The sequence below is a fragment of the Felis catus genome, chromosome C2, assembly GCF_018350175.1.
Source record: "Felis catus isolate Fca126 chromosome C2, F.catus_Fca126_mat1.0, whole genome shotgun sequence".
Classification (NCBI taxonomy): domain Eukaryota; kingdom Metazoa; phylum Chordata; class Mammalia; order Carnivora; family Felidae; genus Felis; species Felis catus.
Genome location: NC_058376.1, coordinates 27768895 through 27796449, shown reverse-complemented (window position 1 = coordinate 27796449; position 27555 = coordinate 27768895). Strand labels below are relative to the sequence as shown.

Below are 27555 nucleotides of genomic sequence, written 5' to 3'. Positions count from 1 at the left end.
AGAGACTCTGGCAACAGGACTTCCTGCTCATCACATGCAGGTAATTGGATCAAAACAAATACAACAGGTTCATGATCTTTTACTTTATTTTATTTTTATTTTTTTATTTTAGGGAGAGAGAGAGCACTTAGGAGAGGGGCAGAGGAAGAGAGAGAGAGAATCTTAAGCAGGTTCCATGCTCTGCACAGCCCCAACATGGGCTAGATCCCATGACCTTGGGACAATGACCCGAGCTGAAACTAAGAGTCAAACACTCAACTGACTGAGCCAACCAGGCGCCCCTCACTTCAAGTTTCTATGAGGCAAAGGTAAAGATTAAGTTTTTAGTAGGTTGGGACCTGAGGACCCTGCTGTCAGTTACTTTTACTTCATACATTTTCCTCCACCTATATCAAATGTCACCTCTGTGAAACCTTGCTTTATTTTCTCACACTGGGTCCATTTCTCCTTCCTCTGACTTCCAGTAATTTGTAAATACATTTGCTTATTAACATCTCGTGTTCCTCATTTCCTCATCAGATTGTGAACTTTGTCAGAGTAAGGATCGTCTTATTTGGGAAGACTTAGGTTAATTCTATTCCTAGTTCCCTCATTACCATGAGGTTGTATTTGTAGCTGACTCTCCATCAGGCTAAAAGCTTTTTGGGGGTAGAGATTATTTGTTTTCTTTCCATCTTTGTCCATGGTACTGAAATTCTAAACAGCCAGTAGGGTGGGATCATTGGTTTGTCTTAAGTGGACTTGTCATAAACAAGATGTATACCAAACTCCCCTTTATTTGGCAATTATCATGCTTTTTGAAATTCCAGTGAAAGCCATGTGTGTGTGTGTATGTGTGCATGTGTTTCTGGTTTTTAGAAGTTAATCCTCACATGCCAAGTGAAAAAGAGTTAGCATTACATCCCTTACTCTTTGAAGATCGAAAAAAGTAAATTTGAGGATTGAATATAAGCCCTTAATAAAAGAACGCATATCATCTTCATCTATTATTGCTCTCCTGACAAAGATCTGCATAAATGAGCGGTAAATGAATACCATAATGTGCCTTTTTTGAATTCATTTTGAATAATGTTGGCAAATGAGGCAGTGTTGCAAAATACATTCCCCTGAGCTAAGACTTTGGACGAGGAGTTAAAAGACCTGATGTTTTTTTTTTTTTTTTTTTTTTTTTTTAATGTTTTTATTTATTTTTGAGACAGAGAGAGACAGAGCATGAACAGGGGAGGGGCAGAGAGAGAGGGAGACACAGAATCCAAAGCAGGCTCCAGGCTCTGAGCTGTCAGCACAGAGCCCGATGCGGGGCTCGAACTCACGAACCGTGAGATCATGACCTGAGCCAAAGTCAGACGCTTAACCACCCAAGCCACCCAGGCACCCCTTTATTTTTTAATTCAATAAATATTTGCTGAGGTATTACTCTGGGTACAAGTTTTAACACAACCATATACTTGCAGTTAACTTTTGGTAAATCATTCAACCAATCTGAGACTAGATTTCTACATTTGTAAAACGAATATAGAATATGTCCTGCATTGTCTCATAGCATAGGTAGTGAAAGTCAAAAGAGACACACTGTATATTCAAGTGACTTATCTATGGTAGGGCACTAACATGTGAAGTTATTATATTTATTATATTGTGCTAGTCATAATATAGTAATATGTTATGTTAGTGCAATAAAATTACATTTATTAAATAGCACTCTGGTTATCTCAAAGCCAATTCCTAACTTCCATCATTTCATTACTACGAAAATACATCATTTCATTACTACCAAAATATTATGCCAACTTAAAACAGTATGCATTTGAATTGTTTTTTACCATCTTCAGAGCACTTTCCAATAATTCACCTTTGATCCTTTCAACAACGGATCCTTCATTTTTTCATTTTGCATTTCACACATTTCTAGGGCTCTATTTTTCTACATGGTAATATTTAAACCTAGAGATACACTAGCTTTTGAATGGTACTTGGATAAGGAAGACATTTTGATTCAATTTATTTCTACCTCAATTTCTTGAAGGATCACAATAATGATACATGATACCTAAGAGACACAAAAAGCTGTCAGATCAGTTTTATTACTAGTTCTTGCAAAATGACTGATGACAATGGAAATCTAAAGCAGTGACTCTCAACATTTTTGATCCTAGGGCTGCTTTACACTTTTAAAAATTATTGAGGACCTCAGTGAGGTTTTATGTCTGTAAATTATATCTAATCACTCTTTATGGTATTGGAAGTTAAAACTGAGAATTTTCAAATATATTTATTTATTATTTCACTTAAAAACAAGAAGCCCATTACATTTTAATGTAAATATTACTTTTACAAAAACACATTTTTCAAAACAAAAATGATTAGTGAGAATAATGAGACTGTTTTGCATTTTTGCAAATCTGTAATGTCTGGTTTAACAGAAGACAACAGAATTTTCTAATCTGCTTCTGCATTCTATGTGTTACCATACACTGTCTGCGTTGAAGCAGAAGAGGAAACACACAGAAATATAGTTGGAAAATGGAGAATCTTGAGAGCCCCTGAAAAGGTTTTGAGTACCTCCAGGAATCTATCAACCACACTTAGAAAATGGTTGGTCCATAGTGCAAGAGGTTTGAAGTCAGATCTCCTATCTGGGTTCATACCGGTTTAACATGTTTTGGTTGTGTGTCCTTGGGCAATTTACTTAATAAGCCACAGCTTCTTCCTCTGTGAAAGGAGTGTAGTAATTCCAACATCATGGGGTTGTTATAAAAGTTGTTTGTTTGAAGTGTGAAGTGCTTAGTATGGGTCTTGGCACATAGTAAGTATAGAAAAAGTAGTAATTGGCTCTAATAGACTGTTTCCCATAGTCCCCTCGAAATAGAAGTCCTCGACTAGCCATTCCAACTCACCTGACAGTACAACCAGTCTTAGAGCAAAGGCTCTGAAATCGGAACCAGTAGAATCTAACTGTAAAATGTGCTACCCTATTTGTGTTTTTACATTTATTCCCAGTCACTATTTCCACAGAATTATGGATGTTTATAATATGCTTACCCAAACTGAAAACTATGGTAAATTTGAACAGAACAAAATAATGTACCTTCACATAAAAAAATTCCATATGTTGTTCTTGATGAAAAACAGACCAAATTAATATATTGAGATAAGAGATTATTGTTCATATATCTCATTTTTATAAAATGATATCAGATAGACTAAATATACTAAAAGCATTTCCTGAAAGCCTGAAAGCCTGAAAGCATGAACGGAGATTTTAAAATTTTGTCTTCATTGTTGTTTATAAATTCATTTAAATTACACTTATTGAGCACTCATTCAGTATGAATGTCATTGTGCAGAATCCAAAAATGGGTAGCATTTTTGCCTAATATGTAAGTTTTTCATTTTGCTGTGTTTTTACTTGCTAATAGCATTGTTCATCCAAAAATATATTTTTGATTTGCCATATCTTTAGTATGTATTTTTTAAAATTAAAGGTATTACACTTGAAATTTGTGTCTTTTCAACCATCCAAAAAAGAACACAAACACTCACCAAGGGTCTAAAATCAGTAGTAAAGTAGCTGCCTATGAATAACTAAACAAGTTCTTCTGTACATGATTTGACATGAAATCATTAGAGAAATGGCAATGGAACAGTCCCTTCTTAGACTGTAAGATTTGGTTAACTGCCCTCTCTTAATTCTGCTTCATGTATCATTTTTCTAGACTAAGAATATTCAACCCCAGCTGACTAATTCTTGGTGCTCACCTAATGGTTTTCACTTTTCAATTTATAGGTCACAAGGAAGGCCTAATAATAATAATAAAAGCAAAACTAATAATAATAATAATAATAATAATAATAATAATAATAAAAGCATGAACTTGCTCACATTTATTATTCACTCACTTTGTGCCTTACTCTGTTTTAAATACTTTATATGTACTTATGCATTTAATCATCAAAATAGCCCTAAATTATTATTCTCATTTTGTAGATGACAGAACTGACCCAGAGAACATATGTCAGTAAAATTCATGTCAGAAAAACAGAATACTCTTTAAATGTTTAAATCAAGGGATACTTAATCCAAAGAATTGGTTATATAGGTAATGAAAGAACTAAAAAGCCAAACAGGGACAGGGAGTTAAGCCAGTGTGGCAACAGCAAGAAATCATTATGACTCTTAATTTGGAGGGGTGATGGAAGGAGACAAGATTTCCAGAGCTCAGGGACCTGCCTCACCAGGAGGACCTTGAGACAGGGTAGAACAGTTTGATGCGAGCTGGGTCCACCAAAGATCTACAGCCCAAGGAGAAGCAACCCAAGGGAAGAAGGAGAAGAAGAAAGAGAAATAGCCTGAGTCCTCTTATTCTCTCACCCTCCAATCCTCCAACTATGCTAAATCCATTCTGAAGCCAGCTGACCTCAGAGCATGGGACATTCAAGGATAGTCTTTTCTGTGATTCAGAGAAAAGCAATAGAAATGCAAGGAATGTGTATTGAAAGCAAATAGGCAAGGATTATGTTGAAGGTTTAAGCAATTTGCCCAAGATTACAGAACTATCTGTCACTGAGTTGTTCTTTGGGATTTGTATATATGTAGCAATCATGTGCTCTGAATACAGGGGATAGAGGTCTTAAGGAGTGACAGTAATCACTTTTGACTCCATACTTTTCTCTGTCCGCATACCTTATAGGGTAACTTCAGGAAAATGTATGACTACCACCACAGAAGCAGAAGAAAGGCAAGAAATGAGGAAGGGTCTGGGAACTCTACGTCATTTGCAGTGTCAGAGTATGCTTTGGGACTTATTTAAAGTAAGGGGAGCAAGTGATTCATGCAAGAAATCTGTACTTTTGTGCTGTCTTTCAGTTGATAAAGAATAGCTTTTTCTCCATGTAGACCTTATTTTCAAAGTAGATCTTACAAAGAAATAGTTCACATTAGATTAGATTTGTTTTTCAATTCACAGAACTTTTCCCCCAAAACTATTCCAACTGGAAGTGTGAATATTGACAGAAAATGTGGAGTTACTATCCTTAAATGTTTTAACACATTTCTTACTAATCTAAGGGGTTATGGGATGGAGCAGGAAAAAGGGTACTTGATAGTACATAGGTATGAAGTGTAGGACTAACTGAAATAGATTGAATATGACCGTTATGGGCTAAGTGTGTCCTCCCCCCAAATTCATATGTTGAAGTTCCAATCCCTAGTACCTTAGAATATAACTGTATTTGGGAGTAAATTCTTTAAAGAGGTGGTTGAGATAAGGCTATTAGACTGGGTCCTAATCCAATATGACTGTGTCTTTATAAAAAGAAGAACAGACACCAGAGGAGTGTGTACACAGTGGATCAACAATACGTGAAGAGGCAGGAAGAGGGTGGCATCTACAAGCCCAGGAAAGAGGCTGCAGGAGAAACCAACCCTGCTGACATCTCAATCTTTGACTTCCAGCCTCTGTTAGAGAATAAATTTCTCTTGTTGAATCCGCCTGGTCTATGGTATTTTGTTATATCTGCCCTAGAAAATGGGCACGCTGACCAAAGAAGCAACATCTGGAGACTCTCAGTGTGTGAGGCACCACTACCAGCTGGAGATACCAATATTGATATGCTTTGTCAGATAAAACAATATGGCTGCCAGGACACCAGAGCTGTCCAGTTGGAATGAGAAGTTAGAGTTAGCCATTCTCTGCAAAAGCATAGATAAACTTGCTTTCTTTCCTTTGTGACTTCCCATTTAATTCAATAAGCATTTAATTGTGCATGTATTAGGCAGATAGTACTCTTACAGGTTCTAATGCATGAACACCTCATCAATGAATGGTACCATTGTGACATTGTAGAAACCTCCTCTTTCAATGATTATATACGGTTCCCTAATTGGTGGAAATAAAATCATCCCAGAATGTAAATGTCAATGTCAATACACCTAAAGAAGGAAAATAATTCTGATTTTCCTCAAGAGGAGATTTACAAACCATTCCTTTGTCATGGAAATAGTTCAAGTCTATACTATGCATTGAATGTTTCTCTTACTCATGTCTTACAAATGTGCTTTGGCAAAGGTGCCTGGGTGGCTTAGTCTGTTAAGACTCTGACTCTTGATTTTGGCTCAGGTCATGATCTCATGGTTTTGTGAGTCTGAGCCCCACATTTGGTCTCTCCACACTGGCCGCTGAGCCTGCTTGGGATTTTCTGCCCCTCCCCTGCTCACACTCTCTCAGCCTCTCTCTCTCTCTCTGCCTCTCTCTCAAAAAAAATAGACTTTTGGTGTTCAGAAATGGATTTTCAGGATCCTTCTAAACAAAGAGAAATAGTCAAAATAAAATACAAGTTTCCTTGGTTCACACAAGGCACAATACTGAATATTGTTAGAAACATCATCTTGAAAGCACCTGAATGGCTCAGTTGGTTAAACCTCTGACTTCTGCTCAGGTCATGATCTCATAGTTCATGAGTCTGAGCCCCATATCAGGCTGTTAGTGCAGAGCCGGCTTTGGAACCTCTGTCCCCTTCTTTCTCTGCCCCTCCCCCACTCATTCTCTCTCTCTCTCTCTCTCTCTCTCTCTCTGTCTCTCTCTGTCTCTCTCTGTCTCTCTCTCTCAAAAATAAATAAACATTAAAAAAAATAATCTTGATCCCACATAGAAAAACAGAGTTGGTGTTAAAAACTAAATTTTTAATCTTAACGAAATCTGGCACTTTAAGTGTTTATCTGAGTGTCAACAATCCAGAGTAATACAACTTAGGAGTTACTCAATAATATCCTGAGGTTATATAATTCCAACAACTATATATATTGAGGCTGACTCATGAACAGAAAAACTGACATTGGGACATATTGTTAAAATGAATTAGGATATCTGGCAACGGATCACATGTGCATATTTATCTCAAATTTTCAAATTTTCGTCCTCTATTCATTCCAATTATGTGCTTTCTAAAAAAGAATGTCTATAAGAAAACTTGAAATTTTCTTTTCATACAAAACAATTGAGATTTAAAAAATTTCAGTAGGAAACCATCAGAAGTAAGCTGGAAATAAATGATCAAAGTGGGCAAGTATGACTATAAAGATTTATTTAATGATTATCTAGTAACCACTGGTAGTAATATTTTTGTGGAATTAAAAAAATTAACTCAGAGGAATATTTGTTTATTTATTTATTTTATTTATTTTGAGAGAGAGAGAGAGAGAGAGAGAGAGAGAGAGAGAGAATGCATGCATATGTGGGGCAGAAAGAGAGGAAGAGAGAGAATACCAAGCAGGCTCTGCACTGTCAGAGCAGAACCCGATGCCAGGCTGGATCTCTGGAAATGCAAGATCATGACATGAGTAGAAGTCAAGAGTCCAGCACTTATCCAACCGAGCCATGCAGGTGCCCCTTGGAGGAAATTTATTGTCAAATTCTTGAAACTAAACTTAGTATATGGCGATCTCTCTCTCTTTTTTTTAAACTACAATACTAGATTTTTATGTTAAATTTTACTTTTTTATATTCAAATGTCATAAATCGTGAACAGAGTTATTTTTTAAAAAATCCATACTACAGAGAAACGTGAAGGTGACATGTTGGAAAGCACTTTGGGCTATAAATGAGGTAAAATGGGCTCTAGTATGTTTTCTTCGCCAAATAACCTTCTTTGGCTCTCAGTGTTCTCATAACAAAATCGTCCATTCTCTCAGAACTGTTCCATTATTCCTAACATTCTAGTTTTTGAAGCATTTCACAACTTTTCAAATTCCTTTGGCAAAAAACATAGGCTATCAATAAAATAAAACTTGTAATACGTCAAAATCAAATGAGCAAATAAATATGAAGACTCAAGAGAAAGATCTCAAAAGGTGGTTGAGTACATCCAAGGTGCAGAGTAAAGACGGTTGTAAACTGCACAGTTTTGTTACAAAGGCTACTATGATCCATGATTATTTAATAAAACCAGATAATATTTCAGTGATCATTTTCTACGCTTACTTTTCTTGCCATCAGATTAAAAATTATACCCGGATTTGCATATGAGTGTATTGCATTTGTGACAATATTCACTGATTATTATGCCCCTCTTATTGCTGCATCCTCACCTCCTATTTCCAGATTAGCTGGGGAAACTCAAGATTTTTTTGAGGATAGAGATAACTTATCTCGAGGCTAAGTTTTTCTTACAATTCCATATACAGTCAAGTATTCTATGCAGGAAGGTTAATTGCTAATTGTTTGGCAACCGGTATATTAGAATTATGTACCATCTGGGCAGTGATACTTTCGTCATGTTGTCTGTTGTATAGACCATATTTCATTTTTATCAAATCTTCGGGAAATAAACCTCATTTCTCCAGAGCCTCCCAGAGACTGGCACATGCTTTAATGAATGAAGTAGACAGAGAACGTCAATATTCATTTATGTAATGATTTGTTATGGAGAAAAGTACATTGCAGCAAAAGGACTTCTGACAGCCCTTTGCTTAAATCACACTTGCCTTTTCCCTTCGGGCAAGTTTATTGCTTGCGAAATTCCTAGAAAGGTTAGGGGAGAGGACCGGAGACATAGAAAGGAGCTGAGGTTCAGGGACTCAGCACGGTTTTGGGACGTTACCAGACCTAGAGGGAAAGGTTTTGCCTTGCAGGAGTTCGGAAAGCTGGCGATCCGACAAGTCCTGGGTGCAGAGAGAACGCTGCCCTTCGCCTCAGCTTGGAACTTAGCAGAGCCGGGAGAAGGCTTCGCGCAACCTGCCGCAGGGGCGGCTCCGAGGCAAAGCCCGCGGGGCGCGCCCTCGCCCCACCCCGGGAGCGCCGGGGCCGCGCAAGGCGGGGCGGGGCCGGGCTGGGGGCGGGGCTTCAAGTCAGCCCCGCCCCGCCCCTCCACCCCGCGGGTCACAATATAGGGTTAGGGAGGCCGGCGGGCGGGGCTCGGCGGGGGAGGAGTCGCCGGGCGGGGGAGGTGACGGCGGTTGGGGGAGGGGAGGAGGAGTCGAGGAGGGAGGAGAACAGCGCCATTCCAGCCCGCGGCTCCCTCCGTCCCTTCTCCCTTCCCCGCAGTGGCCCGCGAGCCTCCGGCGAAGGAGCGCGCGCGCGCGTGACGCGGCCCGGCTTGCTCGCGCCCTCTCGCGCCCCAGCGTCCGCCGCCCGCTCATGGCCCGGGCCTCGGCGGACGAGCCGCGCTGAGGCGGGCCGCGCGAAGTCGTGGGGCCGCCGCCGTGGCCCTCGCTGTCCGCGCCTCGCCGCCAGCCCGCGGTGCCCGCGCACGCCGGCCGCCATCGCCTTCGCGCCTGGCTGGCGGGGGCGCTGTACTCCCCGGCGGTCCGCGCCGTTCCCTGGAGCTCGGCAGAGCGCGGCTGCCAGCGCCGGCGGAGGCGCGAGGAGCCGCACGCCGCCGCCCGTGTCGCCGCCGGCACCGCGGGGGCCATGACCGTGGAGCAGAATGTGCTGCAGCAGAGCGCGGCGCAGAAGGTGAGGCGAGCCCGGGAGCCGGCGCGGCCCGGTCCCGCTCCTCCTTCCGACGTGCTGTCCTCGCCCGCTCCCGGCCTTCCCCCTGCGCCCCTCGGGCCTCCGCTGCCCCGCGCTTGCTCCCCCGCCGCCCACCGTCCCTGCCTGTCGCCTTTGGGGGCGTCGCGCCCTGTGCGAGGTTGCGTGTGGGAAGTGGGGTGTAGTTAGTGGGTTTCAAGCCACTTCCTTGTTTTCCCGTAAGCAGACAGTGCTGGCTGTGTATTGAGAGCGACCCTCACATTCCTGCACTCCTCTGTAGGGCTTCTGCATTAAACTTTATTCACCGCCTCCTTCCTCTAGAAAACGGAGCAGCCAGTTGTCATCCTTCCCGAACACAATTTGTATTTCGAAGGTGGGAGCATTCCAGGCCTGCTAGTTGGCAAAAGGGTCTCCACTAGACTCGAATTGCCTGCCTGGCGGGGCAGGTACATTTACCAGGTGGACTCTGTGGAAGTAGAGGGTTTGGTTGGTTCCTTCTCCTTTCTGTGTTTCTTTTTCTTTCTTTCTGAATATAGAAACTGCCTCTAAGAAGGGAAGCCTTCCTGGCCATGTTTATTCCAGGAATCTTTTGTCCCCTCAGTTTGACCTTATTCCCTCCTTCGCCCTTTACTCTTGACTCGGTCACACATGGAAGTGGTCCCTGTCTTCAACAAAGTGAAATAAAATCCGCGTGAAGCTTCAGATCTTTTATAGCGAGTGGTGAGAGAGGTTCCTTTTAGTCGAGATTTCCTTTCAGAATCTCAAGTGCACGATCATGGCTTGCACCACATCCTGAAGAGTTGTTGGCCATGACTTAATTGTATTTATTTACTTATTTATTTTTTGGCCTTGTCATTTTGTGAGAAGCATGTTGGGCAAACAGAAAACATTGCTTTAGTCGTTTTGAAATTTGGGGGATAGCTAGGGTTTACCGCGAGCTGCTCCCAAAGCTGTGCTTGGTTTATCTGGGTGAGCATTGAATGCCCCACCCCATTGTAGTTTTGGCGTAGTTTGTATCCTACCTGGGCTTGATTTTGGAATAAGGCCTGCTGCTCTCAAAGGAACTGTGTGTATGCTCACTGTCTGCTAAGTTTCTGCTTTGTCCGCTAAGTTTTTGCTTTGAGATTATTTTTAGAATTCTATGATAGTACTTGAGGTAATTGAAGATGCTCAAGAATTTTGGAAAGCAGGGATCGTGCATTGTTATTTTAGGCACTTTGGGAAAGTTGTTTCTGGAACTCCTGGTGTGTTAGTTAACTGTTACTGGTCAATTGGGAAGATTGTTGCAGACTGCAGTTCGTTTACAGTGAAATGATTCTAGATTTAATAATGGGAGTTTAGAACAGTTTATCTCCTAATCCTTTCTATTCTACTTTGAATTCCTTAGACTTTACTTTTTGATGTTAAGTATGTGACAAAGTGTTAGTACTTAGAGCAGGATCTTGTGTTCATATGTATGCTAAGCAGTATTTAATAGGTTTGGTATCATTTTTGTTTATAGTTCTCCTCAGTGTTGCATATTAAAGCCTATTTGTTTCAAAGTTGGACATTTCAAAGTGGCTCCTACTTTTCACATCTTTTAAGTTTGAACTGTGGCAAGAAGTTTGTCAGTTTTTTTTTTTTTTAATTGATTTTGACTAAAGTACTTCTTTAGCATAGACTCAGGTGGTGCAGATCTTCCTGGTTCAGAGGTTTATGCATAAAATTGTGGAATCAAGAATCAAATTATTGCAAGTGATCTTGGCCATCAAATCCAATTTACTAGTTTAATGAACTCCCTCCTTACACAAAGGGAATAGTTGTTAATCCACAATATTACCATTATGATGCTATTTTTAGTGTGTGTTAGATCATTTTAGTGATATAGGGGAATTTTGGGGGGGGCAATATTATGCATTAATTTTAATACTTCCATAGTGGTATTTGTGTGTGTGTGTGTGTGTGTGTGTTTTAAAGAAACAATGTGTTTGTTTGCTTTTCACGTTAATAAACTATTACTTTGTTATTCATGGTAGAACTATTTAAAAATATTTACATAGTTATAAATACTTTAAACCATCCACTACAAACGAATAGATTTAAATTCACCAAATTAGTAACTAGGAAGTGGACTTCAAGCTAGTAACTAGGAAGTGAACTTCATACTTTAGAAGAAACAAAAGTGAAACTCTTTGTTTTCACTTAGAAACTTTATGAATTATCAGGAAAGCAAGAAGTGTCTAGTTGCATAACCAAAATTTCAGCCTATTTTCTGCTTTCCTTAAAAAGTTATGTGATTGCACATGTATATTTGTTTTATGTATATAGTTCTATTCCAGTAGTTGGAACAGTTTGCTTTATTTTCAGGATTCTTTTTTTTTCTTTCAGAAGGATCATTAGTAATCTTTTTTTTTTCTTTTTAATAGCACAACACAGAGCTTTCATCTATCTTTTGTTCACCTGCAAAGTAGCTTATCACAGTATAGGACCAGGGGCTGTCTTTTCCTCTGATGTGTTCTTTGCTCGATTGCTGAAGTTTAGCCATGGTATGGAGTGATGAGATGTAGTAAAAACTGCAGAAAGCTTTTTTTGAGCTTTAGGTGATACAGGTGAGATGGTCAGTGATAGATTAGCTGTAGTTAGGGGCACCTGGATGGCTCAGTTGGTTGAGTGTTGGACTCTTGATTTTGGCTCAGGTCATGATCTCATGGTTCCTGAGATTAAGCCCTGTATGGTGCTGGCAGTGCAGAACCTGTTTGGGATTCTGTCTCCCTCTCCCTCCCTCTCCCTCCCTCTCCCTCCCTCTCCCTCCCTCTCCCTCCCTCTCCCTCCCTGCCTCTCCCTCCCTGCCTCTCCCCCTCTCTCTCCCCCTCTCTCTCCCCCTCTGTCTCCCCCTCTCTCCCCCTCTGTCTCCCCCTCTCTCCCCCCTCTCTCCCTCTCCCCCTCTCTCCCCCCTCTCTCTCCCCTCTCTCCCCCCTCTCTCCCCCTCTCTCCCCCCTCTCTCCCCCCTCTCTCCCCCTCTCTCTCCCTCTCTCTCCCCCCCTCTCCCCCCTCTCTCCCCCCCTCTCCCCCCTCCCCCCCCTCCCCCCTCCCCCCCTCCCCCCTCCCCCCTCCCCCCTCCCCCCTCCCCCCTCCCCCCCTCTCCCCCCTCTCCCCCCTCTCCCCCCCTCTCCCCCCCTCTCCCCCCCTCTCCCCCTCTCCCCCCTCTCCCCCTCTCCCCCCTCTCCCCCCCTCTCCCCCCCTCTCCCCCCCTCTCCCCCTCTCCCCCCCTCTCCCCCTCTCTCCCCCTCTCTCCCTCTCTCTCCCTCCCTCTCCCTCCCTCCTCCTCTCTCCTCCTCTCCCTCCCTCCCCCTCTCTCCCCCTCTACCTCTCCCCCCCCCACTCTCTTTGTCTCTGAAAAACAAATAAACATTTTTTAAAACAATTAGCTAGGGGTGCCTGGGTGGCTCAGTGGGTTAAGCCTCCGACTTCGGCTCAGGTCATGATCTCATGGTTTGTGAGTTCAAGCCCCACATAGGGCTCTGTGCTGACAGCTCAGCCTGGAGCCTGCTTCAGACTCTGTGCCTCCTCTCTCTGCCCCTCTCCTGCTCATGCTCTGTCACTTTCTGTCTCAAAAATAAATAAAAAACATTAAAAATTTTTTAAAAATATTTAAAAAATAAAATAAAAAAAGATTAGAGATAGTTAAATCCTGTGTATAATTTTGGTTTTGAACATATACCTTCAGTATTTGTGCTTGATATTTACCTAAATGTAGGATCCTTAGATCTCAAAAATCTGATACATACATAGATTCAAGTCCTAAATGAGGGATCTTGAGGGCAGCAATAGAAAGCTTCCTCCTAGGGACCAAATTGATTTATAGAGTGAAGTGAGCTGGATGCTATTTACATTAAATGCATTCTTCTGAGTTGAATAAAATATAAGGTTGAGAGGGCAGGTATTTTGCCCATTTTGTTTTACCCTAGAGCTTAGAATGTTTCTTGCACATAGTAGGTTTCAGTAAATATTTGATGAGTGAAGTAATGAGTGAATGTTCTCTAAAAGAAATGTGAATGCAGTAGTTATTTTAGTTTCTTAACGGAATCTCGAGATTTAATTATTGAGAAACCGTGGACAACTGTGGAATATAGGCTGTGTAGTGAAAAGACCATAGAGTGTGGGTTAGGTCTAAATCACCTTTCTGTGACCTTGGGCAAGTCATTAAGTGACTCTGAATCATCCATAAAAGCCTTAAAGTTAGTATGATTAGACGTGAGCAACTCTTTTAGATCCTGAGTGTTTGGTGGAGGTAAGCATGCATTTATTTCTGGACAGGGAGGACGAAAATGAAATGTTAGAGGATGGAGGCATAAGGAATTTAATGGGTCAGCAGTCAACTTTCACTTAATTACAGAGGGGTGTTAGGTGGGAAAGATGTCATAGATTAACCAAATTAAGAGTTAAAGCAAAACTTGGAAAAAGAATACAAACTGAATGCAGGGTAAATATTTTAGTTAAATTATTTAGTATTTTCTAATTTAGCTATCATTTAAAGTCATGAAAATATAGTACAGCATTTCAAGGGACAGTTAACATTATGTAAATCACTGTAAACATTACATAAAAGGGATAGTCTTTAGTACTAAATAATTGGTTATGTTGTTATTAGCACAAGACTTGGTTTGGGCAAAGAGACAGGATCCAGGTACTTACTCCCTTCTTATTCTTTCTCTTTCTCACCTAATTTTGATTTGTATCCAGCATTGGATAACATTGTATCCAACTGCCTTAATGAATTTCATCAGTTTCAATAAATATTCTGTTGATTTTCTTTAATATTCCATGTTTATAGTTCATATCATTTGCAAGTAATTATCATTCTGACCTATTCCTTGTTAATACTCATACTTTTATTTTCATTGTTACTGCTTTAGCTAATATTACAGAATACTGTTAGGATTAATGTTAGTTTCTGTTATGTATTGTTTCATTATGATGTGGAGATTTCCTTATAGCCCTCTAAGTTTTTTAAATGTTTTGAAAATAGATTTTGATTTTTTATCAAATGGCTTTTCCTTTTTCCTTTTGCAATTACCTATGTGATAATTTGTGTGTCAGTAATAAAAACAACTGTAATAGATAACATATATGAAATATGATATATATTTCTATGTTAAGGAATTGTGCTTGGAGGTTTGTTTGTTTTTTTTTTTTAATTTTTTTTTTCCAACGTTTGTTTATTTTTGGGACAGAGAGAGACAGAGCATGAACAGGGGAGGGCCAGAGAGAGAGGGAGACACAGAATCGGAAACAGGCTCCAGGCTCCGAGCCATCAGCCCAGAGCCTGACGCGGGGCTCGAACTCACGGAGCGCGAGATCGTGACCTGGCTGAAGTCGGACGCTTAACCGACTGCGCCACCCAGGCGCCCCGTGCTTGGAGTTTTAAAAACTTTTTATTCATTAATTTTTTTCCAAACACATTATTAGGTGAGCACAATTTTTTTTTTTTTTTCACCTGAATGTTGTGGTTGAGGAAAGACTATTAGAAAAGAACTAAAACAACATTTCATTGCTAGTATGTGTTGGGGTGGAATTTAAATTCATGGTCATTGCAGGCAGGTTATGAGCCTGCATTCGTAACCATTATGCTATATTGCTTTCTGGTAAAATTTCATTTAGTCATGATGCCTCCAAATTCGATATACTAAATTTTAATCTGGAATTTAGTATCGATATTCTTAGATGAGATTGGTTACACAGTTTGTTTTTCTGCATATGGGCTATCGAGGGAAGTTTAGCTTATAAAATCATTAGAAAGCTTGTTGAGTTTTCCTATGCTTTTGGAATTGTTTAGTGTAGGATTAGGTTAAATCATTCAAAATTGTTGGTTTTTAGCCATTTTTTATTGTTAAATCTAAGTACTTGTTACTTTGACGGTTTGATGAATATGACTATAGCAGGCAGACCATTTTATTTAGAACAAGTTTTAGATAAGCCTTCCAAATTTTGACTATTACCTTTTAGGTTTCTACCTCTTCCAGCATCAATTCCAGCATCAATTTTAAAAATGTTTATTGATTTAGGTTTGATTTCATTTAGATGCATATATGTATGTATGTACAGGTCTGATTTTTTTCTTATCTGGCGGTGTAGACAGATCCTTTTCTCACTCCTGTTTTGTTTTAGTCTCAGTTTTGCCAGATGTTGATCTATTTCACTGCTCTTTCAAAATCCACTTCTTTGTTTCCTTTATAAACCCTGTTTTATCTTCTAATTCATTAATTTTTGCTTTTTGTCTTAAGTATTTTCACCTTTCTCCTTTTTTTTTTTGGAGGTTATTATTGCTCTTTTTATACTTGGTGAGTTTCTAATAGAGTAATAATGACAGGTATTTTGGACTGTTGGTTTTCTTTGAGATTTGACTTCATTTTCTTTAAAAGTTTTTGTTTTTTCTTTTTTGTGGTATGTCTCAAGATGTTGCATTTTTTTTTTTTTTTTTAGTTTATTTATTTATTTTGAGAGAGAGAGAGAGCATGAGCAGGGGAGAGGCAGAGAGGGAGAAAGAGAGGATCCCAAGCAGGCTCCACATTGTCAGTGCAGAGCCTGATGTGGGGCTTGATCCCACGAACTACAGATTATGACCTGAGCTGAAACCAACTGTTGGGTGCTTAAGGGACTGGACCACCCAGGTGTCTCAATGTTGCATTTTTTAAATTGTTGATTTTTAGTTTGAATATGCTGTTTAAACAAGATGATTTGTAATAGTTTTAGAAATTAAGATTTTCGTATGACTAAGTACATGAGGTATTAATGAGCATATGAAAAGGATGTGTATTTGAAAGTTACAGAGTTCTATGTTGATATATTAAATGTACACATAGTGTGGCTTGAGTATTTCGTGTTTTTTCCTTGTGTCTTAATTCTGAGAGATGTTGAGGTACTTTTAATATAATTTCATCAGATTCTTTTTATTTCTAATATATCTGAATCCAAACTTGTGTGCTTTTGCTAGTCTTTTAAATACAATTTCATAATTTACATATGATAACTCATAAATGTTTTGTCATCTGAGTTTCTATTGTTTTCCCCACCCAGCTTTGATAGCTTGATAAAGTTTTCATTCTATCACCCTCCCTCTCCTCCTTGCCTCTTATATCCTCTATGATTGGGAAATCTTTCTCATTTCTGCCCTTTGTTTATTTTAGAAAGTGGGAACATGAGCAGGGGAGAGACAGAGGGAGAGAGAGAGCCCCATTCTCCCTACCTAGCAAGGATCCCCAAGTGGGGCATGATCTTTTGACCATGAGATAATGACCTGAGCTGAAATCAAGAATTGGATGCTCAACTGACTAAGCCACCCAGGCGCCCCTCATTTCTGCTCTTTTAATTTTAAATATATATTTAAACATAGTTTTCTGATGGTGCCAAAATGAATAGTTTTCTCTGTTTTCCTCTGTCCTCAATAGAATAGGCTTTTTCACATATTTTTATGTATAGTATTCCTGATTTTGTTGGGATAATATGGAATTGTAATTCTAAATAATGGCATTTTAAATTTCTTAAGATATACCTTACATCAAAAATATTACTTGTGTTATAGACATATTAGTAGCCAATTAGTTTTTAAAAATTAGTTATTTATATCCTTTGGTGTTATATGCAAGTGATGAATCTTTGGGTTCTACTTCTGAAACCAGTACTACACTGTATATTAACTAACTTGAACTTAAATACATTAAAAAAAAATGAAGAATTTTTTAAAAATTCAGTATTTAATATTAACTAGGTTTTTCTGTAAAATATAATACTGTTTGGTGTTACTCTACCAAAGTAGATAAGTTGTAGATAAGTTGTTAGTTAACTCTTTTTTTAAAAAATTTATTTCAATTCAAGTTAGTTAACATATAGTGTACACAATGGTTTCAGGAGTAGAATTTAGCACCTGATATATGGGATATAGCATTCGTATCCAGACTCTACAAAGAATGTATCAAACTCAACACCCAAAAAAACAAATAATTCAGTTAAGAAATCACTTACTTACATATCACTTACATATAACACCCAGTGCTCATGTCAACAAATGCCCTCCTTAATGCCCATCACCCATTTAGCTCGTCCTCCCACCCACCTCCTCTCCAGCAACCCTGTGTGTTCTCTGTATTTAAGAGTCTTTTATGGTTTGCCTCCCTCTCTGTATCTTATTTTTGCTTCCCTTCCACCCGTTCATCTGTTTAGTTTCTAAAGTTCCACATATGAGTGAAATAATGTGATATTTATCTTTCTCTGATTTATTTAGCTTGGCATAATTCATTCTAGTTCCATTCATGTTGTTACACACGGCAAGATTTCATTCTTTTTCATCACCAAGTAATATTCCATTGTATATACGTACCATATCTTCTTTATCCATTTGTCAGTTGATGGACATTTGGGCTCTTTCCATAGTTTGGCTATTGTTGATAGTGCTGCTGTAAACATTGGGGTGCACGTGCTTCTTCAAATCAGCATTTTTGTATCCTTTGGATAAATACCTAGTAGTGCAATTGCTGGGTCATAGGGTAAGTTCTATTTCTAATTTTTTGAGGAACCTCCACATTAGTTTCCAGAGTGGCTGCACCAGTTTGCATTCCCACCAACAGTGCACTAGGGTTCCCCTTTCTCTGCATCCTTGCCAACATCTGTTGTTTCTTGTGTTGTTGATTTTAGCCTTTCTGACAGGTGTGAGATGGTGTATCATTGTGGTTTTGACACGTATTTCCCTGATGATGAGTGATGTTGAACATTTTTTTATGTGTCTGTTATCCGTCTGGATGCCTTCTTTGGAAAAGTGTTCTTTTGCCCATTTCTTAACTGAATTATTTGTTTTTTGGGTGTTGAGTTTGATACGTTCTTTGTAGATTTTGGATACTAATGCTATATCCCATATATCAGGTGCAAATAACTTCTGTTGGTTGTCTTGTAGTTCTGTTGATTGTTTCCTTCACTGTGCAGAAGGTTTTTATCTTGATGAGGTGCCAATAGTTCATTTTTGAAGTTATTAGTTAACTATCTGTAAGGTTGTAAGATTTCCCCTTTGGTTTTAGAAACCAGAAATTTTACATGTGTGTGTTCCTTCTTAACAGTCCTGCCTAGGAATTTTCATCTGAAAAGCTTCATGTTCTTAGGGAAAAGGTATACATTCTAAAACTATCAATTCTACTTAATTCCTTCCCCCCCACCCTCCTTCCATAACTGAATTATTTGAATATTTGATACCATTCATCTCTCTTATTTGCTATAAATTTTATTTTATAATTTCTTTCACTCCTTTTTGTTCTATATGCTGAGATAAATTTTTAGTTAGATTGTACAAATTATTATTTTTGTAGTACCAGCTCTAGATGTACTACCTCCACAGGTGGTCATATAATATTTTGAGGACTTTTAATAATCTACAATACCAATTGTGAGGTAAACAGAATTGAATTAATAAATATTGGTTTATGATCAGCTGTCCATGCAAATATGTTTTCATTTATTCATAAAATTGCTTATTAATATTAATACTCACAAATTTTTACTTTTTAATAAATACACATGAACTCTACTTAAAACAAAAGCTATACCTTTGGAAGTAACCTATATCTAACTAGTCTCATTTTCATTTCCGTCCCTGTATTTGCATTTGAAATTATAATTATCTTGAATCTTATGTTTATCTTCCCTTTGATTTCCTTTTTAAATTTTTTTTTAAAAAATGTATATTTATTTTCAGAGAGAGACAGAGAGAGAGAGAAAGAATCCCAAGGATTCTCCACCCTGTCAGCCCTGAGCCCTATGGGAACCCAGGAACCATGAGATCATGATCTGAGCCCAAATCAAGAGTCAGATGCTTAACTTACTCAGCCACCCTGGTGCCCCTCCCTACCTTTGATTTCCTTTTTATTGTACTTTTATGAATTGTCGAAGGTACATATTTTTAATTTTTAATTTTCACTGTTTTAAATTCAGGAACTTTTTTCTACTTGATAGCTTAAAGATATTCATCTGTGTTTTCCACCCAGAGTTTTAAATGTTGTTTGCAACATTTAGACCTTATTGTATCTCAGTTGCTTTATGTAACTTGTGTGAGGTGGGGATCCAATTTTTTTATCATATATTTTGTTTTTGTTTTTGTTAATTTTACCTTATTGAATAGGTAGGGCTCTATCTCACTGAACTGACATGCCATTTGTCATATACAAAAGCTTTATTTAATGCTCTTTTTTTCTTGTGCTGTCTTTTGTTTCATCATTCATTTTGTGAATACCATCCTGTCTTCATTGTTGTAGCTTCATAATAGTCTCTAATACTGGAAAAGTAAGTTTGTTTCTCTTCCAAAATATCATGACACTATTCTTCCTTAGAAATTTTAGGATAATCTTGCCAGTTTCTCTGAAAAACTCTTGTTTGAGTTTTTTATTAATTCGATTGATTGTATAGACTATTTTGGGATAATTAACATATTTATGGTATTGATTCTATCCATGAATAGAGTATACTTCTTTTCTTTAGGTCTTCTTTAAGATCTCTTATTCGGTTTTTAATTATAACTGTAGAATTTCTGTACATTATTCATTTTAGATAGTTGATAATTTCTGATGATAATTATATGTGGTACTTTCAAAGATTTGCTATTGTTACTTGTTACTATGTTCACTTGCAAATGGCTTTTGTATATTGATCTTCTATCCATAGAAAATAAACTTTTTTATTGCAATACTTTTCCAGAGATGATTTTGGATTTTCTATGTAAAATTACATCAGGAATAAATTTTGACAATTTATTTCTAATTTTTATGCCTGTAATATCACTTTTTTATTATTGTACTAGGTTAGACCTTTAATTAATGTTGCTTAGAAGTGATAATAATGGATATTGTTGTCTTTTTTTTTTTTTTACTTGTTTTAATGTTTATTTATTTTTGAGAGACGGAAAGAGAGAGACAGTGCAGGCAGGGGAGGGGCAGAGAGAGGGAGACAGAATCTGAAGCAGGCTCCAGGCTCTGAACTCTAAGCTGTTGGCACAGATTCTAATGTGGGGCTCGAACCCACTAGCTGTGAGATCATGACCTGAGCTGAAGTCAGATGCTCAACCGACTGAGCCACCCAGGCACCCCTGGATATTGTCTTATTGCTGACTTTAAAGGACAGTTCCCTACTTCAGTACCTGATGAGTTTCTAAAGTATTTACATGTTGTTAGTTGTATGAACTTATATGTCATAAAAAGGGTTCTGTTTCTGAAGAACTAAAGAATGTTGTTGTATTTTAAATTTTGATGCTTGCATGTACTTTTTCTTTTGAGTCCTGGTGACTTGTGAAAGTTTCGGTCCAGACCTCCTGGGGGTGGGTGGGGAGGTAGTTGGTTTGTCAGAAGATAGTTAGTTTGTCAGTTACTTCTCTCATCCTACCTCTTGTAAAATCAGGCAGTGCACTTAATTTTTATCATGGGCCCTCCCTTTTCTTTTCCCCCAGGGACCATTCCATAATTATTCATTCCTGCTCTGATGTGTTTAGAGTAGGGGTAGTTACTATAATCTTTCCTTCCCTGACTCTGCAACACATTAATACTCCGTAATGTCATAGAACTGACTTGAGCGTAACTTGACTGCAGCAGTGGTCTGCCTTTTTCCTAGAAATAAACATGGTGATATGGCATCATAGCATATAATGATCATTAATTTATGTAATATATGAAAGGTCAAATTTGGCTTATGAAAGGCATTTTGGAATGTCACTGTGCAGTGTGGGTTAAGTAGATGAAGTAAAAGTTGAACTTACGACCACTTGTGTTTATTTTGGCAAACTTGTATTAATTTCCAAGAATATTCTCCTTGTCATGATACCTTGTTTTGTACATGTGATAAGTAGTTTTTGAAAGGTGTCTTTTTTCTCCTCTCTATTAACTGTTTTAGTACAGTCTATCTACTTTTTAAAAATTATTTGGTCTGGGGGCACCTGGGTGGCTCATTCGTTTCAGCATCTGACTCTCAGGTCACCATCTCATGGCTTCGTGGGTTTGAGCCCTGCATCGGGCTCTGCACTGGCTGTGTGGAGCCTGCTTGGGATTCTCCGTGTCCCCCTGTCTCTCTGCCTCTCCCCAACTTGTGCTGTCTTTGTCTCTCTCAAAATAAATAAACTTAAAAATTACTTAATATTTAAAAATGTCTAGCAATGTTTTTCTTGTCTCTTTAGCTTTGTTGATAGAGGTTTAGGTCAGAGTTTCTTACAGTGTGGTTTGTGGACTATTCATTTCCTGTGGTGCTTGCTAAAACTGTAGAATGCTGTACCTCACCTCAGACTTACTGTTTCAAATCCAAGAGTTGGACTAGGGCATTCTCAATAGGAATCACAACTGATTCTTCTGTACTTAAAGTTTGAAGACCACTAGTTGAAATTAATTAGTATTCTTAAAGATGAGAATGCTTTTTCAGCACTTGTGTGAATTGACTGCAGGGCTCCTCCAAGGTTTGAATTATTACAGTACACCCAACTTAACAGGGGAACAGAATCTCTTTGAACACATAGGCTTTCTTTTGTTTCAGGTGTTTCTCCCCATCAGTTCACTGATGTGCTGTCCTGTCTTAAGGGAAGTGCCTCCTCCCTCAGGCTTTCAGGGTCAACATTTGTATGGAAACTCAAAGCTTCAGGTGCATGGATGGGAATAATTACTCCCTGCCTCCTCACCCGCAACGTCAGTAGGGCAGATTTAGTCTTCTTTTTAGCCATTTACTCATATATCAAGGAGTTGGGAAACAACTATATATGCTAAGGTTACAGTCTTCTTGTTTCTCTTTTTGGGGTGTGTGTATATGAATCACTTCTGAAAATTTTTTTGCGTGTGTGTGTGTGTACCAAAGCATATGAAAGCTTATGTACACTTTAAAGAAATATAGTAAGTTTGTACCACCCTGGCCATGATATAGAACATTTTATTCTAGAAATTTCCTTTGTGTCTCCCTCAAACTGCCCCTTCCTTCCACATCCCACTAGCTGCTATCTTGACTTTTCTAAGTTAATGTTACTGTGGTATATTTACATAAATAAATAAATAAAATAAATAAATAAATAAATAAAATGGAAACATCCATTTAAAGTGTATAATTAGATGAATTTTGACAACTCGACCAGATTCCTTTATATCACCCTTTCAGTTTAGTATCCCTACACTCCCTGTACCTGGTAACCATTGATCTGATTTCTATTACTATAAGTCAGTTTTGGCTGTCTGAGTTCTTCACATAAATGGAATCTTAAAATTCCTTTTTTTGCTCAGCAAAATGTTTTTGAGATTCAGCCACGTTATTACATGTTAGTAGTTCCTTTTTGTTGGTGAGTAGTATTTCATTATATGAATATTACAAACTGTGTAAACATGTTCCCATGTTACACAAAACCATGTGTAAACATGGTTCTTTTGGTGGGCTTTCGGGTTGTTTCCAGTCTGTGACTCTTACGAGTAATATGGCTACATGTACATTTGTAAGTAGATCTTTGAGGAGACATATTTCATTTCCTTTGGGCAAGTACAGAGGAATATAATTGTTATAAACTATTACTAAGTGGTTATTCAAAGTGGTTGTACTATTGTACATTCCTATCAGCCACTGTGTTAAAGTTAAAGTTGGTCTACAATTATGTCAACACTTGGTATTGTCAACTTTTATGTTTTAGCCATTTTAGTGAGTATGTAGTAGTACCTCATTGTGGTATTAATTTGTAGTTCCCTAATGACTAGTGGTTTTAAACTTTTTTTCATATGCTTATTGGCCACTTTTGGAGGAGTTTTATATATTGCTTCTCATATACAGTTGACCCTTGAATAATGTGGGGGCTGGGGTGTTTAGCCCCCATGCAGTCGAAAATCTGTATAGCTTTTGACTCTCCTAGAATTTAACTACTAAAAGCCTACTGTTGACTGGAAGCCTTACTGGTAACATAGTTGATTAATACAGTAAGCTAGGGAAAAGAAATGTTACTAAGAAAATCAAAAGGAAGAGAAAATACATTTATAGTACTGTACTATATTTCCTGGAAAAAAAAAAAAAGCCACATATAAGTGGACTTGCACAGTTCAAACCTGTGTTGTTCAAAGGCCAGCTATTTTATCCAGTTTTACATTCACTTGGGATCAGCACTAATCATAACTAAAAAGTTAAAGATGTTGCTAGAGCTACATTTTAGAAGCAAGTACTGATATGCTCACAAAACAAAATGAAACTGCATAATTGCCTTCATTTTATCATTTTTTAAACGCCTGTTAAAAAGATCACTGCTGAAGAATGAAAACCTTCTTCTTCATGCCTCAAACTAACATTAAATTAATGTCTTTGATAATTAATTACACAAGAGAAATCTTTTTTGTTGCACAGGGTACAGAACATTTTGTTGCACAGGGTACTTTGTTTGCAAGTTTGGAAAGAACTTGCAGGACCAATGGCGGGTGGGCTGAATTGTGGAGAGGTAAGCAGTTGGGTCAAGAAAGATTTTTATTACAGTTTTGGTCCATGGGAGTACAAGAAGGAAGAGACTGAACTGGAAAAGGAAATAGCTCATACTTGCTGGGTTTTTGTTGGTTCTCTTCAGCCTTGAAATGGGTGGGTTGGAGATGAGTGGTACTAGGCCTGAGGCAGGATTGGCTGCTTAACCAAGAGCTAGGTCGTCAGTGAAGCTGGAAGGACGTGGAGGAGAAGAGAGGGACCAGGAATGAAGAAACATTAGTGGCCAAGTCCATTACTATGGTAACACTAATGTGAGAACAATGCTACACTCTCATATATACAAGATTATGTGTTGTATCTAATCATGCCAGATTACATGCCCTTAGGGCATGCAGTCCTGTATGAGGACATATGGTCCCAGGAGCCTGTGAATATTGGTTTTCTTTGGTGTTGCCATTGGCTTGCTCTTGGCCATCTTGAAGTTGGCTCAGGCAAACTCTAGCTCAGGGTCTGTAGTTTTCTGATGGAAATGAATACATTTCCCTGCATTCTTGGCTGTGCCTGTGGCAGTCAGGAACCTTCTACCCGTTGCACTGCTGGAAGAGATAGTAGAGCTCATAGAGCTGTTTGGGTTTAATGTGCAAAGGGAGGGGGCCAACCAACAGAACCTTTGTTCTTCCTCTCCCTCCTGTCTTAGGGTTTCAGGGGGCTTTCTGTGGAGAAGAGGGAATGGGGCTCTGGGAGGGTCTGGAGATAGGGAGTGTGATGGGGAGGTACTTTGAACTGGCTGTTTTCATGTATTCCTTACTGATCATTTTTATATCTTATACAAGTAATCTGTTTATATGTTATACAAATAAATGTTGTTACTGAGTTGTAGTAATTTATATATTCTGAATGCCATACATATATATACATACATATAATTTGTGTATATACGTATATTTCCCCCCTTAATGTGTAGCTTGTCTATTGCTTATCAGTTTATTTGAAGTCTAAACTATTTTAACATTGTTGTTCATTGTTCCTTTTTTTTTTCCCAGTTAGTGCTTTGACCTAATTTTCTTGAACCTTAGTTTACAATTTTTTTCCCTGTGTTTTCTTCTAAAATGTTTTATTATTTTAACATTTACATGTAGGTCTGTCATTTAGGTAGAGTTTATTTTATTTTATATTTTATTTTACTTATTTTATTTATTTTATTTTATAGAGAGTGCAAGTGGGGAAGAGGGGCAGAGAGAGAGGGAGAGCAGGCTGTAAACTCAGTGCAGAGCCAGGAGCAGGGCTCGACCCCACGACCCCATGCCCCTCAGATCATGACCTTAGCCGAAATCAAGAGTCAGATGCTCAACTGACTGAGCCACCCAGATGCCCCAACAGTTTATTTTTGTGTGTGCTTTGAGGTGTAAGAGTCAAGGTTCATATGAAATAAATAAACCTTTGAGTTGCAGTTCATTTATACTTCTGGAAACACCAGAACTTAACTGTCCTAATGCTGGTAAGTTATTCAGTTACCCCCACCCCCCCTCCCCTTTTTTTTAAGTTTATTTATTTAGTTTTGAGAGAGAGAGCACAAGTGGGGGAGGGAGAGAGAGAACCCCAAGGAGGCTCCGTCAAGTGCAGATCCCAACATGGGGCTTGATCTCACGAACCTTGAGATCATGACCTGAGCCTAAATAAAGAGCCAGATGCTTAACCGACTGAGCCACCCTGGTGCCCACAGTTACCTTTTTATGTTTATGGACGATTAAGACTTTTTTCCTATGAAATTCACATTTGTTTCTCTTGTTTTTTCTTTTTTCCTTTTTCTTTTTGATTTGAAGGAGTTCTTTATGGTCTAAATACTTTTTTTTTCTACTTACATATTTCGCAAGTATCTTTTCCCATTTTCAGGATGTCTTTTTACTCTCCTTATGTTGCCCTTTCATGAATAGAAATTTATTTTAATTTAGTCTTGTGTAATTAGTTTTCTGAACTTCCATACCCTGTTTTATAAAGATATTTTCTTTTATTGCCCCCTATTGTTTTTCTTGTTTTGCCTCCAGTATTTAAGTCTTATTCTACTTGGATCTGAATTTTATACATTGTTTGTGTAGGTGGCCAAATTCACTTTTCCCCTATGGAAAACCAACAGCTTTTCTGAAAAGTTCCTCTTTCTGTCCATTAATACTCCACCTAATGACAATACTTTTTTTTTTTTTCTTTTTAAAGGAAAGCAGGTCCCCAGGACTCTCCAAGTATTTTTTATTATAGTTTTACTGAAGTTTGCATAAATATAAGTAGGCATGATTTTATTATGTTCTATTGTATCACTATTATGCACTAAAGCCAAAAACCAACTAATGACTTAGATGTAAGCAGTGCTAGGAAATTAGTAAAATTTAGATTAACAAGGTTAATTTGACAGATGGTAGAGTTTCACAGAAGCTAACTTAAGCACTTATAACTTCAACCAAGGAAGTAACTATACGTGTATCAAGATATTCTTGTAATGTATTATTGTTAAACTTTGGAAGTAGATTTTATTGCTGTTGTCATCCACATTACATCTGTGATCCTGCTAGTCAGTTGATAGCCATTGTCTTAGAGTGGTGTTCTCAGTTTTTTTGTTGTAAAATCTTCACAGATGTGCCTCCAAATTTGATCATAGTTTAAAACAAGTTTGTTTTTTTAAAAATTTTTTGCTAAACCTCTGTAAATGTAATTACTGCAGTATCTCTCAAGCAGAATATTGTGTGATTTAGTGTCGAGTGGAGTATACTTGCTGTGAATAACAGGTAACAATTATAGCTTACTTTTAAGTTAGTGCCCGATAGATATTATTAGAACCTGTGAGTACTTTGCCTTGTGAACAGATCTTAGGACCTGGACATTCAAGAGGGTGAGCTAATGCTATGTATGTAGTGTGATAACTGCTTTTGCAGACACCTCGAAACAGTATTATATACTGGAGTAATAATTGTGTTGTAATTGTTACTACCTCTTTTAGGGGTTGTTGCCCTCTGTTGCGGTGAAGGTTTTAGACCTTTTCAAGCATGCTGCACAGAATATTTAGTATTTGAAAGCGTGTTACAAGCACACAAAAAATTTAGAATTATTTGGTAAAAAGACAGCAGGTAGGCCTAGCTGTTGGGCAAGATTTCTGTGAGTTTGTCAGTTTGTGCTATGTGAACTTTCAATACATGTATTTAAACTGTTCACATTTGGGCTATGTTGTACAGTAAAATTTGGCTGTTAATACAATGTGTTTGTACTTGTTAACTGGGGAAATTTTCCAAGGTTTACTCTTTGATTTCTGCTTTCTTTGTAAGCTGTCTTGGAGAGATCAATGTATTTTCTCACTCACATATATGTTCATTACTACTTAATTTGTATATTCAAAATTAATTAAATGTTACACGCTTACATAAACTCTAGTTTCCGTTGCCTGTTGTACATTTCTGCTTAGATATTCAGGCATTCAAGTATTATTTCTTTGTTTTAAGCAAATTGAGAAATCAGTAGTACGCTAAAGTCTTCTAGTTTGGTGGTGCGGGAGCCAGAAATGCATATATGATATTAGACGTATTTATAAGATGTATTGGTAGGAACAAGGAGAGGAAATAATAAGAACAGAAAAGGCCTCATCAAGGTGGGAGTGGTTGAAATGAGCTGTGGAAGACAA

The 27555-nt window shown here is 38.3% G+C and overlaps 1 protein-coding gene across 4 annotated transcripts in view; it reads left to right on the top strand.

The window, feature by feature from the left end:
• Positions 1–8959: 8959 nt before the first annotated feature.
• USP25 (ubiquitin specific peptidase 25) overlaps positions 8960–27555 on the top strand; it is a 151514-nt gene continuing 132918 nt past the window's right edge. For 2 of the 4 annotated variants that reach the window (XM_023238853.2, XM_023238852.2), the window contains exon 1: positions 8960–9452. In XM_023238853.2, coding sequence (XP_023094621.1) covers positions 9408–9452 — 45 coding nt within the window. In that variant the 5' untranslated portion in view covers positions 8960–9407. The remainder of the gene's footprint in view (positions 9453–27555) is intronic. The other 2 variants (XM_023238855.2, XM_023238854.2) reach the window with 1 other exon arrangement.